The 18,458-nt window shown below is 41.1% G+C and overlaps 4 protein-coding genes across 5 annotated transcripts; all 4 read right to left on the reverse strand.

Annotated features, from left to right (window-relative positions):
- Nucleotides 1-1,083: 1,083 nt before the first annotated feature.
- On the reverse strand, nt 1,084-7,328 carry LOC144638433 (uncharacterized). 2 transcript variants are annotated; one of them, XM_078497633.1, is made up of 2 exons: nt 6,823-7,328; nt 1,084-3,580 (listed from the first exon to the last, which is right to left on the reverse strand). In XM_078497633.1, the coding sequence occupies exons 1-2, from the start codon at nt 7,310-7,312 to the stop codon at nt 3,486-3,488; spliced, it is 585 nt and encodes a 194-aa protein (XP_078353759.1). In that variant the 5' UTR covers nt 7,313-7,328; the 3' UTR covers nt 1,084-3,485. The 2 variants fall into 2 exon arrangements, with proteins under 2 accessions (XP_078353759.1, XP_078353758.1); XM_078497632.1 differs by having other exon boundaries at nt 1,084-3,550; nt 6,748-7,328.
- On the reverse strand, nt 3,585-4,374 carry LOC144639017 (uncharacterized; the record flags this gene model as incomplete). Its single annotated transcript, XM_078498282.1, has 1 exon — nt 3,585-4,374. A coding segment is annotated over exon 1 (759 nt), but the record flags the coding sequence as incomplete, so codon positions are not given.
- Nucleotides 7,329-9,051: 1,723 nt separating the features above from the next.
- Nucleotides 9,052-10,239, reverse strand: LOC144638435 (uncharacterized). The gene has a single exon (XM_078497634.1). The coding sequence runs from the start codon at nt 9,906-9,908 to the stop codon at nt 9,336-9,338; it is 573 nt and encodes a 190-aa protein (XP_078353760.1). The 5' UTR covers nt 9,909-10,239; the 3' UTR covers nt 9,052-9,335.
- Nucleotides 10,240-12,919: 2,680 nt separating this feature from the next.
- LOC144638432 (uncharacterized) lies at nt 12,920-15,447 on the reverse strand. Its single transcript, XM_078497631.1, has one exon. It carries the CDS (start codon nt 15,408-15,410, stop codon nt 14,646-14,648), a length of 765 nt encoding a protein of 254 aa, XP_078353757.1. The 5' UTR covers nt 15,411-15,447; the 3' UTR covers nt 12,920-14,645.
- Nucleotides 15,448-18,458: the final 3,011 nt, after the last annotated feature.

Here is an 18,458-nt window from a genome sequence, read left to right on the forward strand (position 1 = left end):
AGATTTTTCACCAAATCTCAAAGGTCTTGCGGTCTCAGCTCTTTCACGATACCCTTGTGAAAGGTTGGGAATGTCTCAGTCAGACTCATAGAAAAGAGATAAGTCTAATAAATCTCACAAAAATCTACCCATTTTGTCCCCAGAGCTGCTTGTCCCTCTTAGGCGGCAAAGCCTGTGCACGAGAAACAAGTGGCTGTGGGGAAATGTGATTTGATTGGCTGGATTTTAACAAAAAGAACAGCCAATCAAATGAACTATTTTAAAATCTCTTTGTTACACAAGGGTTTAAAACAGTTGAATTGGTTGGCTAGATTTGAATCTCACTTATTGTTAAAATCTCGCCACTCAAGTTGTGTCCCCAGAGCCTCTTGTTTCACATACGCAGGCTTCCCTGGCTAAGAGAGACAAGTGGCGCAGGGGACAAGAATGAAATCTACCATCCATTCACCACCCATAGGCCCTACTTGCCAAAAGGTCTTATCTTATCTTATCAAAAGGTCTTATCTTATCTAAGGTCTGAATTGGGCCAAAGTGTTCCATCTTGCCAAAGCTTATCCCTCTTTTCATATATATCCCCAAAAGGGATGCTAATTTATCACAAGGTTACCCCCAGCATTACGTTGTGGTTTCATTTATACACCTGGGTGAAGGGAGGCGCCATGACTGAGTAAAGTATCTTGCCTGAGAACAATGACCCTAGCCAGGGTTAAAAAATTCAGACCTCTTGATCCAGAGTACATTGCACTAACCATATATGCATTAGGCCACCTTGCCTTGCCAAAACTGGCATACTTACTAAACTAAAGAAAAATTGTTGATCGGTTTTACTGTTGAGAGGGCCGGCGGGTTTCTAAACCTCTGGGCTGGGTTGTTCAAAGCACAATAGTAACTAAAGTTAATCCAGGATAAGCATGAATTTTGATTTCAGTTGATTTCAACTTTTTTTCAAGGTTTTCTGTGTATATTTAATGTCCTCCAGTTTTGATCTCAACTAAAAGTTGACGATGGTAATCTCACGCATTTGACTTATGAAAAGTCGGCACCGGGTATCTTGAGTGCTTTGGAGAATAACAAAACCATGAATTAAACTGCATATAGTTTTATTTCTTTAAATAGTATTTAATAAGTTTTAATTAAGTTGTTATAAGCAGGGGATCGTGATGGCAGGTGTTCTGGCATGTTTCTGCATATCAACGAAAACAAGTCACAACTCCAGTTACACTTAACATACACCTGAAGATTGCATCACTCCTGAACAAATAACACTTACACAACACTTGGGGCCTAATTACATGGCAAATTTCAGCCCGCTTTTCCTGGCTGAGATTTCGGTTCAGCTTCCAGATCAAATCTTGTTAAAACGGCGCTTGCGATTACATTAAATGAGTTTCATCCCGAGCTGAATTTTAGCCCGGACTGAAATTTCCACTCCGCTTTTTGAAACCGGGCTGAAAATCTCAGCCTGGGCAAACGCACTGAAAAACCTCATGTAATCGCATTCAAATTTCAGCCCGGGCTGAAAAGGGAGCTTATGGATGCGCAGTGATGGTTTTCAACAAAAGAAAATGGTGGCCACATAATGCAACTGAAAATCATGGGGGACTGTTTTGTGAGAACAGCAAGTTTTTGGACCAGGAATTAAAAGAAACTGCCAGGAAACTGGAGACTCAAACAATTAATTTTACCCGGAAAAAAGAAACAATTCATCAGTTCACTGAACCAAAAAAAAAATGGGAAAAATGGTCCAAAATAAAAAAAGTTGTCACCCCTCATAAAATCCACTGCAGCTATGATTACGAATGTCGATCAACACTTACCTATTTAATGTCAAGTCTACCGGTAACTACAAACATTAGAATCATAAATAAATATAGCTATGCTACTGAAAATCTACTTAAATGTATAAATAATCTCAAAATGGTGAAATTATTTTATAACTTCACCGAGTGGCAGTTACTCGTCGCTACTTATAAATTCAACAAACAAACTCGGTATTTTCTGCAAAATTTTTAACAAATTACCTTAAATACCCAAAATGCAAATCATTGGTCATGTTGACTGTGGGTAGTGGTCAGTACATCAGTTGACATTATTGGTCAATAGATGACTGACCGTCAGTCAACTGTCACATGAGAGCAAGTTGAAAGACAGCCAATATTACAATAGACATGTGTCAATCAATATTAAGGTCGCGCAGCACCCTTGAAGTCATTATGTATGTATTTTTTTAAAGAGTATGTACGAACTGCGACGACTGAAGCTGAAAACAAACGAAATATTCATGATATTATTTTCTTACAGTTCTTTGTACAAGTAATTATGCGCTATTGTTCTTAGCTTTGTGTCTCGTGCGCTGGGACAAAGCGAATTATCATAATTATATTCACAGCTTTGAATATAGCACACGTTGTTGTAAACATTGATTCGGAAGGTCTTCGGAAGCCTAAAAACCTGCAATTTTGTCTCCAAGCTTTCTCCGCCGATATAGACTTTCAGGAGTTGATCTTCGAGGAACACAAACTTGGAGTATTCTTTTGTGTTCTGACAAGAGCGAATTTTGAAATTTCCTTCTCAAAATGAAGGTAGCACGTTCCAAAGTTTAGATTTCACATTTCTACTCTCTATGCCATAAACTCCAAGCGGTTTTTAAAATGGAAAATTTCGTTCTTGTCAGAACAAAAAAGAGGTTATGATTTATCACTAGGTTGTATAATCATTTAATCCGGTGCGCTGTTCTAGCTGAAAACTTGGACACAAAATCGCATTATCTGCAGTTAAACTTTTAAGAGCTTGTAACATCACAGTCAACGGTCATCTCTCAGTAAAAAGATGTAATTCCATCATCCCCTAATATCATTGATAAATTTTAGAGGAATCGATGTTCAAAGTTTAGCGAATTTAAGCTTTTCAAGATAGCACCCCGTCAGGAAATTTGGCTAACGAATTTATTAATGAGCAAGGGTCCTGTGCGACCTTAAGCCAATGATTCGTGGTTAACCATTTGTTGAGCAACAAATGTTTCAACTTGTTGAATGGAATAGATCCAGGCTCTTTTCCATTAAACAATGTTCAACACTGGATACACTGTTCAACATAACTTTGTTAAATACCAGTCGCAACATTAATTTTGTTGCTCAATAAATATTTAACCATGTATTCTTGGCTTAATAGATGACACTACCCAAATTTGTCAACATGATCCAATCCATCATCAGCTTACACAAAGAGCAAATCTTAAATTGTGGTAAATACCGAAAAATATGAAAGCATTTTAAATACTTTTACTGTTACGGTTTGAACCGTAATTAAATATGAAAATCCGCTTCTAAAGCAGTAAAGCCCTTTCTATATACAAAAAAATTACCTTAATAACCTTATTAAGTTGTCGCAACAGAACAACAAAAAATAGTTCAGTTCTCTTGTATTTCACATCGTTTGTAACATTGTGTCGGTGTTCCAAGCTTTGTTCCTTGATCTAGACTCATCTAGTACTTGACTGGCTGTCCAGCGCCGACTGGAGGAGGCATTGGGGTCTGGCCTTGCGCTTGAGGTGGCGGATAGTTCGGATACGGCTGCGGAGGCTGATTGAACCCTGGTGGTGGCTGGTTGTAATTCGGTGGCGGTGGGTACTGTTGCTGTGTAGCCACAGTCGTGTGCGTTGTTGTCGACACGAACGGTTGGTAGGGAGGTTGAGACACGATTACAATCCCTGGCGATCTGTAGCGGTAGTACGGACAGCAAGCACAGAAAAAGCAAGCCAAAATCGAACCCATGATCGCGAAAAACACGATCGTGCCGACTATAGCGCCTGCTATAGCACCAGCATTCGTGCACGATGATTGACAATCGCCATCACAACAGACTTCGCCAGTGCCACAGTTGGAATCGTAGCTGCAGTAATCGTATGAAGGAGATGATGTCGATGATGATGAGTAACCGCCAGGAGTCGAGCACGATGATTGACAATCGCCATCACAACAGACCTTGCCTGAAACACATTCGTAATCGTAGCTGCAGTAATGACCAGGAGTCGAGCACGATGATTTACAGTCGCCATCACAACAGACTTCGCCTGTGCCACATTCGTAAGCGTGGCTGCAGTAATGAGCAGGAGTCGAGCACGATGATTTACAGTCGCCATCACAACAGACTTCGCCTGTGCCACAATTTGAATCGTAGGTGCAGTAATAACAGGTTTCTCTGCAAATGCCATCTGAGCAACAGGACTCGCCCGAATCTTTGTTACATTCATTGCCATCACCCCCCCAATTACAGTATGTAGCACTTGACAAGGCAAAGAAACAGACAAACAGAACGCAAAATACTCCTTTCGCCGCCATCATTCGCTAACGAGCTGAGGAAGTTTCTGAGGCCCACGCAATATAGTCCATAATATTCACATACGCTCCCCGGGGTTACACCAATCGTTCGATTGGGTTCGGTCATCGAACATAATCGAACTCACAACTCACAATAATTTGGTCAATCGAACACAATCGAACGTTCGATCCCCAGCGGCGGGGGTACTCCCTATAATGGCCTATATATGGGGAGGCTTCACTCAAAAGGGTAGCGATTTCACAAAGTTTAGGTATATGCAAGGGTATGGAAATCTGTCATTTAGGTATTTAAAAGGGCCTTTAATTAAAATTTTTCGAACAGATGCAATTTATGGCTGTATTATTTTAATTTATTATGTGTTTCATGAAAATGACAAGAACACGTCCTGTTCTAAGTCTATGTCATGCCTTTTAGGTATATGAAAGGGGTACCTTTTTTCAGTAACTGACAGTAAGAAGTTATACGAAAGGGGTACAATTTCTGTCAAAATGGTATATAAAAGGGTAACGGGTTTGCAAATAACACTTACACGACACTTTTGCCTGGAAAAAGTAAGCAATACATGTATTTACATAATGCAACTGAAAATCATGGGGGATGACAACCCTTTTAACTAGCACTGTTTTGGAAGAACATTAATTTTTTTTTGGCCAGGAATCAAAAGAAACTGCCAGGAATCTGGAGACTGGGGCGGATCCAGGATTTGGAGAAGGGGGGTTCGAAGAAATGGGCCGCCGAAGGCGGACCCATCTTGGTGGGTCCGGGGGCATGCTCCCCCGGGAAATTTTGAAATTTAAGTCCTCGGAAATGCGATTTCCAGCGTTTTGAGGAATGATTGTGGACGGTATAATATCTAAACAAACCATCTCTTTTTAAAGCTATTTTATTAAACAAGGACTAAGTTTAAGTCTTTACAATAATCAAGATCAACTGACACCTAGAAAATGAAACTAAAATCACTGTAATATATTTGTCTTCGCTATTTAATGTGTTCTAAAAAGTCACGCTTAAGATTTCTTAAAAATGGGATCAACGAGTAACATTCTATGAGGTTGTTGTTCGGCTAATTTCTGAACTATAGCATCGTAATCGACAGGCTTTTCATAATGAATACGCATTAAAGTCAGGCCAGAGAGTATCTCGGTTGTCATCGTGGTCCGAAGGCAACGCTTGACTTGTTTTAAAGTGCTGTTTGAGCGCTCGCTATCAGCTGATGTTACTGGAATTATACATCCAATTCGCAACAACAGGTGGATGTTAGGAAAGATTTCTGGATCACAAGCATGTAGATAGACAGAAAGTGTAATCAATAAAGTTGGCATTTTGTTTCGTTCACTTATGTTTTTTCGTCAGAAACCGCTCGTGTTAGAAGGTTTTTTCTTTCAGTTTAGGGGGTTCGACCGAACCACCCGAACCACCCCTGGATCCGCCCCAGGGAGACTCAATCAATTTACCAGAAAAATAGAATCAATTCATCAGTTCGCTGAAACAAAAAAAAAATGGAAAAAAAAGGTGAGAAATAAAAAAAAAGGTCACCCCCCATAAAATCCACTGCAGCTACCATTATGAATATCGAACTGCTCATAGGTTATCACCACTTACCTATTTAATGTTTAAGTCTTACTACAAACATTAGAATTATAAATATAAAGCTATGCTTCTGAAAACCTACTTGAATGTATAGATAATCTCAAAATGGTGAAATTATTTTATTACTTCACCGTGTGTCAGACACTAGCCACTACTTATAAATCCTACAGGCAAACAGTATTTTCTGCAAAATTTTTAACGTATTACTTAAAATGGATAACCAAATGCAAATCATTGGTCATGTTGACTGTGGGTAGTTTTGTCCAATACATTGGTCAGTACATGAACGTCAGACAACAGTCATTTAAGAACGAGTTGAAAGCCAGACAATATAATGATAGACATGTATCAGCCAAGTGACTTGCTGACTGTCAGTCGACCAAAGCTCGACTGCTGTATCAATGGATATAAAGCTAATGATACATGGTGCAACATTAAATTTTCTTGAGGGATGAAAATAAATACAGTGAACATCCAATCCATAATCGGCTTATGCAAAGAGCAAAACCCATTGCAGTTCATAAACTGTGATTAAAATACAAAAAAAGGTGAAACCATTTTAAATACTGTTACTGTTACAGTTTAAACCGTATTTAAATATGAAAATCTGCTTCTAAAGCAGTAAAAACCTTACTATACACAAGAAAATTTACCTTAATAACCTTATTAAGTTCTCGCAACAAAAAAAAAAACTAGTTCAGTTCTCTTGTATTTCACATCGTTTGTAACATTGTGCCGGTGTTCCAAGCTTTGCTCCTTGATCTAGACTCATCTAGTACTTGACTGGCTGCCCAGCGCCGAGTGGAGGAGGCATAGGGGTCTGGCCTTGAGCTTGAGGCTGCGGATAGTTCGGGTACGGCTGCGGTGGCTGATTATACCCAGGCGGCGGAGGCTGATTGTAGCCTGGCGGTGGAGGCTGATTGTACCCTGGCGGAGGTGGCTGGTTGTAGTTCCCTGGTGGAGGGTACTGTTGCTGTGTAGCCACAGTCGTGTGCGTTGTTGTCGACACGAACGGTTGGTAGGGAGGTTGAGACACGATTACAGTCCCTGGCGATCTGTAGCGGTAGTACGGACAGCAAGCACAGAAAAAGCAAGCCACAATCGAAGCAATGATCGCGAAAAACACGATCGTGCCGACTATAGCGCCTGCGATGGCACCACCATTAACGGGGCACGCTATCTTACAGTCGCCATCACAACACTCTTCGCCTGTACCACATTCGGAATCGTAGCTGCAGTAACCACAAGTTTGTCTGCAAACGTTATCTGGGCAACAAGACTCGCCCCATGTCGTACAGTCACCATCACCAGTACAGTAAGTAGCACTTCCCAAGGCAAAGAAACAGACAAACAGAACACAAAATACTCCTTTCGCCGCCATTATTCGCTAACGAGGAAGTTTTTGAAGCCCACGCAATATAGTCCATAATATTCACATAAGCTCCCCGGGGTTACACCAATCGTTCGATTGGGTTCGGTAATCGAACGTAATCTAACTCACAGCTCATTTTGGTCAATCGAACACAATCGAACGTTCGATTCGGGGGAGGGGTGGGGGGAGGGTACTCCCTATACAGGGAGGCTCCGCTCGAAAGGGTAGCGATTTCACAAGTTAAGGTATATGCAAGGGTATGGAAATCTGTCAAGGGCCTTTAATTAAAATATTTCGAACAGACGCAATTTATGGCCATGTTCCATCAGTCATCTTGTTTGTTTTTTTTTTCTAGAGATTATAATTAGCTAAAGCACGATTGTGATATAAAGGTTTTTTGTAGCTTTCCTGGTTCATTACGGCCATTTAAATTTAGAACTGAGAATGTAGGTTATGTAAGGTTATGTTAAGCACTGTTTTGGAAGAACAACACGTTTCTGGGCCAGGAATCAAAAGGAACTGCCAGACTTGAACAATTTACCAGGAAAATAGGAACAATTCATCAGTAAACATTAGAATTATAATATAGCTATGCTACTGAATGTACTGAATGTATAAATAATCTCAAAACGGTAAAATTATTTTTTAACTTAACTGATCAGCGTCATGTGAGACACTCGTCACAACTTATAAATCCAACAGACAAACAGTACTTTCTGCAAATTTTTAACGTATTACCTTAAACACCCCTAATCCCTTAAAATGGATAACAAAATGCAAATCGTTGGTCATGTTGACTGTGGGTAGTGTTGTCCAATGTCCAATACATTGTTCAGTACATGAACGTCAGACAAAAGTCATTTGAAAACCAGTTAAAAGTCAGACGCTATAACGATAGACATGTATCAGCCAAGTGACTTGCTGACTGTCAGTCGACCAAAGCTCGACTGCTGTATCAATTGAATCAATGGATATAAAGCTAGTGACACATGGTGCAACATGGTGCATAGCCTGCGAGCAGGATCACCTTGGGGCACGCGCGAATATACCTTGGGGCACACGCGAGTAGCGAGTAGGCATGAATAGATTGTGCTAGTAAATTCAAGAAAAGTTGCTTCACAATATACCCAAAAGTTGCTCTAAAGTTGCTCAAATATCAAAAAGTTGCCACCAAAATTTAGAAAAGTTGCTTGCTCTCTTGAGTCGTTTTGTTTTAGATAACTACTCAAAACGTGTTCGTTTGTTTGTTTGTTGCCATTAATTTTAAACATTTTCATTAAATGTTCTTACAATCATTAAAATAGGCCAAAAAACCATATATTGTTATGCTGTGTGCTGCTCACCAGTATTTAAAAAAATATTTTTAAAAAAAAAAAGTTAAAAAAAAATAAAAAATTGAAAAAATCAGTTTTCAAAAAAAAAAGTTTTACTAAAATCCTTCGAGATAAAACGACCTTTTATGGTTTGGATCGGTTTTATATCAATTTGTTGCTTAAAAGTTGCCAAGGAAAGCAAAAGTTGTCCTAGGTTGCTGGTACTACAAAAAGTTGCTCAAAACGCTAAAAGTTGCTCAAAAGTTGCCGAGCACAATCTATTTATGCCTAGTAGCGAGCGTAGCGATAAGGCGGGGAGAGGCGCCAATCTCACTCGCGGCTGACGCCGCTCCCGCAACTTGCTCCAAGGTGAGCCTGCTCGCAGGCTAGCTTATGCAAAGAGCAAACCCCATTGCAGATCATAAACTGTGATTAAAATACAAAAAAAGATGAAACCATTTTAAATACTGTTACTGTTACAATTTAAACCGTATTAAATATGAAAATCTGCTTCTTAAAAAAGCAGTAAAGCCCTGACTATACACAAACAATTTACTGTAACTTAATTAGCTTTTTAAGTTATCGCTACAAAAAACTAGTTCAGTTCACTTGTATCTCACATCGTTCATAACATTGTTGCGGTGTTCCAAGCTTCGTTTGTTGATCTAGTACTGGACTGGAGGAGGCATAGGGGTCTGGCCTTGACCTTGAGGTGGAGGCTATTGAGCTGGAGACTGCTGCGGATAGTTCGGGTACGGCTGCGGTGGCTGATCATACAAAGCTTGCGGCGGAGGCTGATTGTACCCTGGCGGTGGCGGTGGCTGATTGTACCCTGGTGGTGGTGGCTGATTGTAGCCTGGCGGAGGTGGCTGGGTGTAATTCGCTGGTGGAGGATAATGTTGTTGTTGTGTGGCGAACGGTTGGCAGCCAGGTTGCGTTACAACCACAGTCCCTGACGATCGCGATCTGTGGCGGTAACACGGGCAACAAGCACAACAAAAGCAAGCCACAATCGAACCCATGACCGCCAAAAACGCGATCGTGCCGACTACAGCACCTCCGATGACACCACCATTAACCGGGCACGCTGTCTTACAATCGCCATCACAACACTCTTCGTCTGTACCACATTCGTAATCGTAAGTGCAATAACTACAGGATTGTCTGCAAATGTTATCTGGACAACAATGCTCACCCCATGTCGTACAGTCACTGTCCAAAGTACAGTATGTAGCACTTCCCAAGGCAAAGAAACTGACAAACAGAACACAAAATACTCCTTTCGCCGCCATTAGAGTGAATAGGCGTCTTTCGATACAAAATTCAGCTTTTTGGTAGCGAGGCCTTGACGACACAAACAAAAGAAATTTTACAAGCACGTTTATTCATTTCTTTTGTGAGGGTCCTCTAGGCCTCGCTACCAAGCTGAATTTTAACATATCGAAAGAAGACTATTCGTGTAACCCGTTTTTCATATGCTAATGTGCTGTGTAATATTCTAATGAGCTGTACAAAAAAACAGAAATTACGGACAAATCGTCAAACTTGTATCAACATGTAAAAACCGAAAAAAAGCTATTCTCCCAGAGGAGACAGAGAAATGAAAAGAAAAACCGAAACAGATAACAGGATTTAATATTTGTCATTTCTTGATTTCTTTTTACGATTTTCGATAAAAATTTTATATTCAAAATCGCGTTCGGAAAGCAAAAATTAAAGTTGACTGTAACACAATAGAGTGTATTCATGGCGGCCATATTGGAGGAGTAAAACAATAGCATGGTTTTCCTTTGGGGAAAAAACTCATTTTTATGCAAATATTAGCCCCCTCCTCCCCTTTCGACGCCTGCTACGCAGGCTATGCAAATATCTTTTATTGTTTCACTGCTCCAACATGGCTGCATGCCATGAAAACACTCTATTCTATCTGTGCGCGCAGTTCATTTTGGGGAGCTTTAAGCAATCAACTTTTGTTTCGCAAACAGAAGATTAAAAAAAAACCGATTTGGTAAGGGCCTGTTTACATGGAGGAGAGTTGTCTCTGGTAGAAAGGTTACCCTCCATACCGAGCCATCCCGGGCGAGACAGCTTTTCAAAGATTTCTTTATGAATAGCTGCGAACCGTTGGCTCGAGGGGCAGGGTAGTCCTGGCTGGAGGGTCACTCACTTTGAAGGTAGGGTGACCTTGGTGATCGAGCCAACTTTTTCCATATAAACAGTTTAGTAATTTTTGCCTCGCCTACCAGGGACAAGTTGACACATACGGAGCATGCGCAAACGCTAGACTATCGGCCAAAACAAAATTGCAGATAAACTGAAATCGAAGTCGGCGGTAAATTTGTCCAAAAAATGGTCTTTGTCGATGCGTTCCTGATTTCAGAAAAGGCAGCCATAATAGATGTTTCAAAACAACTCTCGCCAGTCTTTTAAACCAAGAGGGCCAAGTTTTGGCTCGGTCAACAGGGACAACTTTCTCATATAAACGCTCGGCAAAAGATGGCTCAGGGGAGAGGGTAACCCTCCTACCAGGGACAACTCTCCTCATTTAAACAGGCTCCAATACATGATACAAGGAATATAAATGATAGGAACCGACGTTTCGGTGCATCTTGTGTAGATGATGATAACCGCTGACTAGAGTAACCGACTAGAGTGTCACTCTAGTCAGGATGCCAGATCTGACAACAGCTACAGAATTTTTGGATACGTTGAACCACGCCCATAGCGCTGTGAGCTTCACCATGGAGGTAGAGGAAAATGGGATGCTCCCTTTCCTTGGGGTGCAGCAGGGCGGGAGAAGGCTGGGTGCAGCTTCTAAATCGCGCGCCACTTGTCGAACAAAGGTTTGTATTAGCCGACAAACACAGGGCTACTCCTGCACTATCACAGCCATGTAGTCAGCCGCTACAAACATGGTTTACTCGCCACCATGCTTGATCGCGCTCATCGGGTATCATCATCTTGGGCGCATTTCTCAGAAGAGTGTGAACGCTTGAGAGGCGGACCATCCAGACTCTGTCGTACGGCCGAGACAGTGGATGGACCAGCCAGACAGAAGTGATGACATCATCGGACAGATAGGAGGAGTGTAGTAACAGAGAGGAAAAAGAAAGATGGAAACGTGAGAACCGTGACGAAGAGAGAAAGAATTGGCGAAGAAGAATTGTGCGGACTAACGCTCAAAAGACAGAACCGACACGTACACTCAAGAACTGAACATCAAATTGTAGATCACGTCACGAGCGCGGCACCATCAGGACACCGGATGAGGCCAAGCACGACGCCGATGGCGGGGCGCAAGGGGCAGCGAAAACGCAATCGTAGATGGATGAATTTCAGAGTTCGCATTTCACTGAAAACTGCAATTACCGTAATGATTCGATTTAGCGCCCGGGGCGCTTATTTACTTTTGGCACCTCGAGGGAGGGCGCTTATTCGAGACAGGGCGCTTATTCGGGACAGGGCGCTTATTTAATTTCTTGAGAAACAACCAAATGTATCTAACAATAACAGAAACTTTAACAGTTAGAAATTGTTTGAAGTTCAGTTACTTTTAAAAGAATTGTTCTTTTTAGCAGTAAATATATACATGAACTGTACGGCGAACGGTCAGGAGTTTATCTAGTTGACGTCGTGATCAATGACTTCAGTATGGGCAGTTATCCACAATAAGGGCTTTTATTAGAATAGGGGTGCTTATAAGAACGGGGGCGCTAATTAGAATGGGGGCGCTTATTGGAATAGGGGCGCTTATTTACAAAAACACATTCGAAGAGGGGCGTTTATTCGGAAGGGGGCGCTTATTTGAAGAAGGGCGCTAAATCGAATCATTACGGTACCTAACGGTCGAAAAGAAGGTGGATAAGGGTTTCCGGTTCAGACTTACAAAAGGAACATTTGTTGTCTAAGGGACGGACCATTATTTTCTTGGAGGGGGGGAGGGGATGAAAAATTTTCCTCTGCAATCTTTTTTTTTAGTTTATGCACCTCTGCAAACATTTTTTTTCGAAATTCTTACTATTTTTTGTTATACATATCGTGTTCGCAAACAATTTATTTTGTCTTTCCAGGCCCTGCAAACAATTTTTTTTTCAATATTTTTCACCCCCCCCCCCCCCCCCACTCCAAAAAAATAGTGGTCCGTCCCTAAGAACCTTGCATTGCTGTATATAGTCTATATAATATGTATCCATTATTTCTCCACCCACAAAGGATTCATAAAGGAAAGTGGTTAACAGATATTCCAACCCTGGCTCCTATAGTGCTTTAGAAGATATTGCGGAAACCATAATTTTTATAAATATTATTTTTTTAGAAAATTCTTTATTAAGTTCTAGTATTAAAAACTGTTATAAGCAGGAGAGCATGACAGTGGGGTGTTCTTCCATGCTTCTGCATATCAATGAAAACGATCACAATTGCAGTTACAGTAACACTAAGGGAAGTGGTCATAACAAGTGTACTCGACGAGGACCCACCTTGTGTAGGGGTAGGGGGGCTATGCAAGATCCCTGCAAGATACCACCTGTCTGGTAAGCCAAAATGGACAAAATTAATTGGCCTTAAAATTTGAGTTGAGACTTTCATATTAGGTGTGCATGAAGCTTGCCTTGCTGGAGAAATGGCACAAGGAGGTTGAAATCTTTTTCTGAGTTTCTACTCCTGATAGAGTGAGGGCTATACAAACAAGACACCATCTTTTAAGGTGTGGAAAGGAGGGTACATGAAGAGACCACCTGTCTGTTTGCAGAGTGGTGGGTCCTATCTGAGCATAATAATTTTGACCATTTCCGTAATATACACTTGGAGATTGCATCACTCCTGAACAAATAACACTTAAGCCTAGTTCACTCTAGGCTCGATTTAATTTAATGTTAAGGCTAACTACAAACATTTAAAATTACTATAGCATGTAGCCTTGCTACTGAAAATCCATTTGAATGTATAAAAAACCTTGAGACAATGGCAAATTATTTTTTAACCTCACTGAGTGTCAGACACTCGTCGCTACTTACAAATTCAACAGATAAGCACACTACAAAACTTTTGAAGCTGCTACCGTAACCGGTTGTTTTGCCAAAATGTAGTTTTACCAACAGCCAGTTCATTAACATCTCATATTGATGTTTGTTTAGTATATCAAATGCATATACCTGCCAACTCTCACGCCTTGGGCATGAGTCTCAAGCCTGCGAGTTGAAAATTTCGATCTTATGCCAACTCACGCCTAGGAACCAATTTCTCACGCCTAGTCGAAAAATGAGAGTTATTACAACCACAAATGACACACTTTCCAAAGAAATGTAAACTTAAACCAATCTGAGAAACAAAAACTCCATGTAAAATGAGTAAATGATGATACTTTCCCCGAAATCTCAGAGCTTTGACAAAAAAAGCATTGGGAATGAGGTCGATTTTAGCAAAACTCGTCCACCCATTGGGATCGTGATATGTTCGGAACGTCTTCGGAAAACTTCGGACATTGTCGTATCGTCTTCGGAAATCCTGGCACTCTCAGGATAAAAATTTCCCGCCTTTGACCAGGAAAAAGTTGGCAGGTAAACTGCAGCAGCATATATTTGCAGTTGATATATATGTATTTTAAATATGAAAAGTTTGCTTCAAAAGCTCCTACTAATAATATATACACATTATTTTAACTTGAATAGCTTATTAATGCACCTATTAATGTCATGCCCCAGGGTGGGTGGGGGGGGGGGGAAGACCCAGGGGAATTTGAGATTTTTTGGAAGCCAAAGTTGAACTCCCTACCCCTGGGCATCTAGTGAATGTCAAATTTCACATATCTCTTCTTAAATGTCTAAAACAGCAGACCATTTAAGATGTCAAAATCCCTTCCCTGGGAGAGCTTCATGATGTCAAATTCCCGTGGGTTGCCCCCCTCCCACCCTTGGGCTTAACATTGATAGGTGCATAAGTTTTTGCTACAAAACACAAGTTCAGTTCATTCGTATTTCACATCGTTCGCGATCGTAAGATTGGTCCAAGCTTCGTTCCTTGAGAACAAGTCAGTACTTGGCAGGCTGTCCAACGCTGTCTGGAGGAGGCATAGGGGTCTGGCCTTGAGCTTGAGGCTGCGGATAGTCCGGGTACGGTGGTGGGGGCTGACTGTACCCGGGCGGAGGTGGCTGGTTGCAGTTTCCTGGTGGAGGATAAGATTGCTGCTGTGTGGCCACAGTCGTTTGCGATGTAGTCGAATTTACGAAAGGTTGGTAGCCAGGTTGCGCCACGATTACAAACCTTAGCGATCGATAACGCTGATAACGGTAGCACCTAGCTACAATCGAAGCAATGATCGCCAACAACACGATCATGCCGACTATAACGCCTGCGATATCACCACCATTCCAAACATTGCACGATCCTTGACAATCTCCATTACAACAGACTTCGCTTATACCACATTCGTGATCGTAGCTGCAGTGATCGTATAAAGGAGATGATGATGTGTAACCACCAGGAGTCGAGCACGATGATCCACAACAGTGGTTACAATCGCCATCACAACAGACCTTGCCTGAAACACATTCGTAATCGCCGCTGCAGTGACCACCAGGAGTCGAACACGAAGATTGACAATCGCCATCACAACATACTTCGCCCGTACCACACTGGTAATCGTGAAAGCAGTAACCACAGGTTTCTCTGCAAACATAATCTGGGCAACAAGACTCGCCCCATGTCGTACAGTCACCGTCAAAAGCACAGTATGTAGCACTTCCCAAGGCAAAGAAACAGACGAACAGAACGCAAAATACTCCTTTCGCCGCCATTATTCGCCAACGCGGAAGTATTAAAAGGATGGGCCGAAACTCTATACCAAATATTCGATACATCGATATTTTGACAATTTTGAAAATAACCGTACCCAAATTCGCAAGTAGCCAATCAGAAGCGCGATCTATAGCTACTATATCCTACGATATCAAGTCACTGACCTGATATGGCATCATATCACGGTCATTTTGATGCAAAGAACGATGAATTGAAAAGTCGTTTTACCAATAATACAGAACTTCGTAATTTAAATTTAGCGGTGTTTAGCGGTCGTAAAAAGAGAAACACTTTCCCGCCAAAACTAAAATTGAGCGCGCTTGCCAATTGGGCGATGTTTGCCGACAAGTACTGAGACATTCAGACTGGAAAAATGGAGTCGGAATTTCCAAATTTTTCGCTTAAGTTGGATTTTGAAAATTTAGAGAATAAAACGAGCACAAAAAAAGGCAGAAGAGGAACTTGGCAAAAGTGTTGAAGATCAATTCAACACAATTTGTGGTGCATACCTTGCAAGCATGGCTTCAACAGAGCGATAAATATAACCGAAATTTTGGCTGAATTTGGGTACGGTAAATACCTAATCGTACCTTTTTGGTACGCTTCGGCTGCATATCAGGCTCGTTTGGTCTCGCCATGGGTATTTTGGCTCGACTGCGTCTCGCCAAAATACGAACCATGGCTCGACCAAACTCGCCTGATATGCCGCCGAAGCGTACCAAAAAGGTACGATTAGGTATAAGTATCGGTACTTTCGAAAAATATCGCACTTTTGATACGTTTTCGATACTTCACACGTGACTTGAGCCTGCGGTCCCTTGGTAGCACCTGAAGTTAAAAAATGCAATTTATCTCAAGCAAATACAGTGGAACCCCGCTTTACGGACACCCGCTTAATACGGACACCCCGGTATTACGGACAGTTTCGTTGGTCCCGACGAAAACCTCATACATTTTCTTTTAAATTAACCCGCTTAATACGGACACCCGTTAATACGTAAAACGGACACTTTTCCGTGTCCCGAGTGACAAACTGTCATACATTGTCAACCCCGCTTTACGGACACTGGTCATCCGTGCACTGACAATTTTCATTGTCGCGGTTATTTGCTAACTTCACCCTTGCCAATAATGACATAATTTGACGAGTTAAAACGATTTCTCACATAGTAGCGTAATAGCATGACTTACAAAGATTTTGTCGAATCTTCAGTCCGCCTGGTTGTGTCGCAAGCTCAAAGCTTCCGACTTTTTAAATGAGTTTGTAGAGTTTAAGAACGGTTACGGTTAGAGTCTTAGTTACAAAGGAAACTTTATAGAAAACGTTCGGTTGCTGTTGAAATGCGTTTTATTTCTTGTATATAGTAAAGTTGCGACATTTTCAAATAATTCCACTGTTGAGTTTATTAAAGTGTAGTTCGAGTGTCTGACTAGATCGTAAGATTTTCGTAAAAACTATTAATTATTGTCAGGGAGTTCACAGTTTGCATTTGTTACAGTTACAGTAAAATCAAACAACGTTTTGTTGCCGTAAGAACGTTCGCCTTCGTCTTTGTGTTGATGCCATGTATCTGTGACTTTTTTCTGAGAACCTGCTTAATACGGACACCCCGATAATACGGACAATTCGACTTGTCCCCTTGGTGTCCGTATTAACGGGGTTCCACTGTATTGTTGTTCTTGTCAATATTTGAATTTTTCTTGCCCTGACTTGATGTCCACACACTGCTGATGTAACAGTGAAACAAAAAGACCAAAAATCAACATTCGTGGCTAATATCTATAATGCCAGGACTGTCTTTTGAATTCTTAGACAAATCACGTGACATACATATGATGTCAGGACGGAAATGACGTCATAATATCGATATCGATATCGAGAAAAAAAGCAAATATCGTATCGATATCGTATCGTTTTGAAAAACCTGTATCGGCCCATCCTTAGGAAGTGTCTGAAGCCCCACGCAATATAGTCCATAATAGGGCGTTGACAAAATCTGGATCGAATCGGATCGGATCGGATCGGACCGGATTAACAAAATCCGGACCCAATCGGATCGGATTAACAAAATCTGGACTGGATGGGATCCGACTGGCAAAACCCGGACTGGACCGCCATAAATTCCCGCCAAAAATTGTTTTCCTGCGAAAGACAAGAACGATTCAGGATGAGAAGCTGAAGAAAAAGAAAAAATTTCTCTTTCACAAAAAGCAAAAGTCAACAGAACGGAGCAGAAAATGAATCCGTGATCAATATAAGAAAATTTATTCTTTTGTTATATTTTGCGAATTATGAAGAAATCACAGATTGAAACTGTAGATGAGCGAAAATTAAATGTATGCAGCGAATATCGTGCGTCGCAGCCGGACGTCTGTCACAAATGTTGAGTTCGTCTGCATCACAGGCTAGCAGCGAAGAACATCGAACAAACAAGTTAAAAACGGCAAGAAAGTAAACCCTAGAACGTGACTCGCATCAAATTAATATAACGCCCGAACCGGACTAAAGATGTTTCAAACTGCAAATTTGAATCCACGTCCCGTGATCGTGTTATATTCGTAAAAGAAACACCGGGTCACATGATAAAAGTAAAAGTAAAAAGTGAAGTAAAAATTAATTAATGCTTATTTGAAAGACTTCTATTATTAAAGAAGAATTATGGCGTTTACCGTTTTGAAAGATCTTCTTAGGAGATATTCGTGAACGTTTTTGTGTTATGCAAATGAGGATAGTGATGACGTCATAAATTGTTCCACTAAAAGATAGATCACAAAATCAAGGATATCTCTGTAAATATAAAGGTGATATTTCTGAAACTTAGCGTCAGTAGTTACCTTTCTTAAAGGTGCAAGATGGCTCATTCTATGATGTAACCATGGCAACACTCTTGGTTCCAGGCTCTTTTTGTCATAAACCAAATATCTCAATTTGCAAAAAAAAAAAAAAGTGGGACAGAGGGTCCAGCTTGGAACACACATAATGCCCTATTACCCTAACTCTCCTCATTAGCTTGTTGGAAGTGGATCATCTTTGATTAAGCAAACAC

The sequence above is a fragment of the Oculina patagonica genome, chromosome 14 (genome assembly GCF_052425735.1).
Source record: "Oculina patagonica isolate OP01 chromosome 14, crgOcupat, whole genome shotgun sequence".
NCBI lineage: Eukaryota > Metazoa > Cnidaria > Anthozoa > Scleractinia > Oculinidae > Oculina > Oculina patagonica.

Coding starts and splice junctions, on each gene's coding strand:
- LOC144638435 (XM_078497634.1), bottom strand. CDS start 9,908: ATGGCGGCGAAAGGAGTATTTTGTGTTCTGTTTGTCAGTTTCTTTGCC.
- LOC144638432 (XM_078497631.1), bottom strand. CDS start 15,410: ATGGCGGCGAAAGGAGTATTTTGCGTTCTGTTCGTCTGTTTCTTTGCC.
- LOC144638433 (XM_078497632.1), bottom strand. CDS start 7,312: ATGGCGGCGAAAGGAGTATTTTGTGTTCTGTTTGTCTGTTTCTTTGCC. Junction 3,551..6,747: donor TCAAGCTCAAGGCCAGACCC/CTATGCCTCCTC, acceptor ACTATCCGCCAC/CTCAAGCGCAAGGCCAGACC.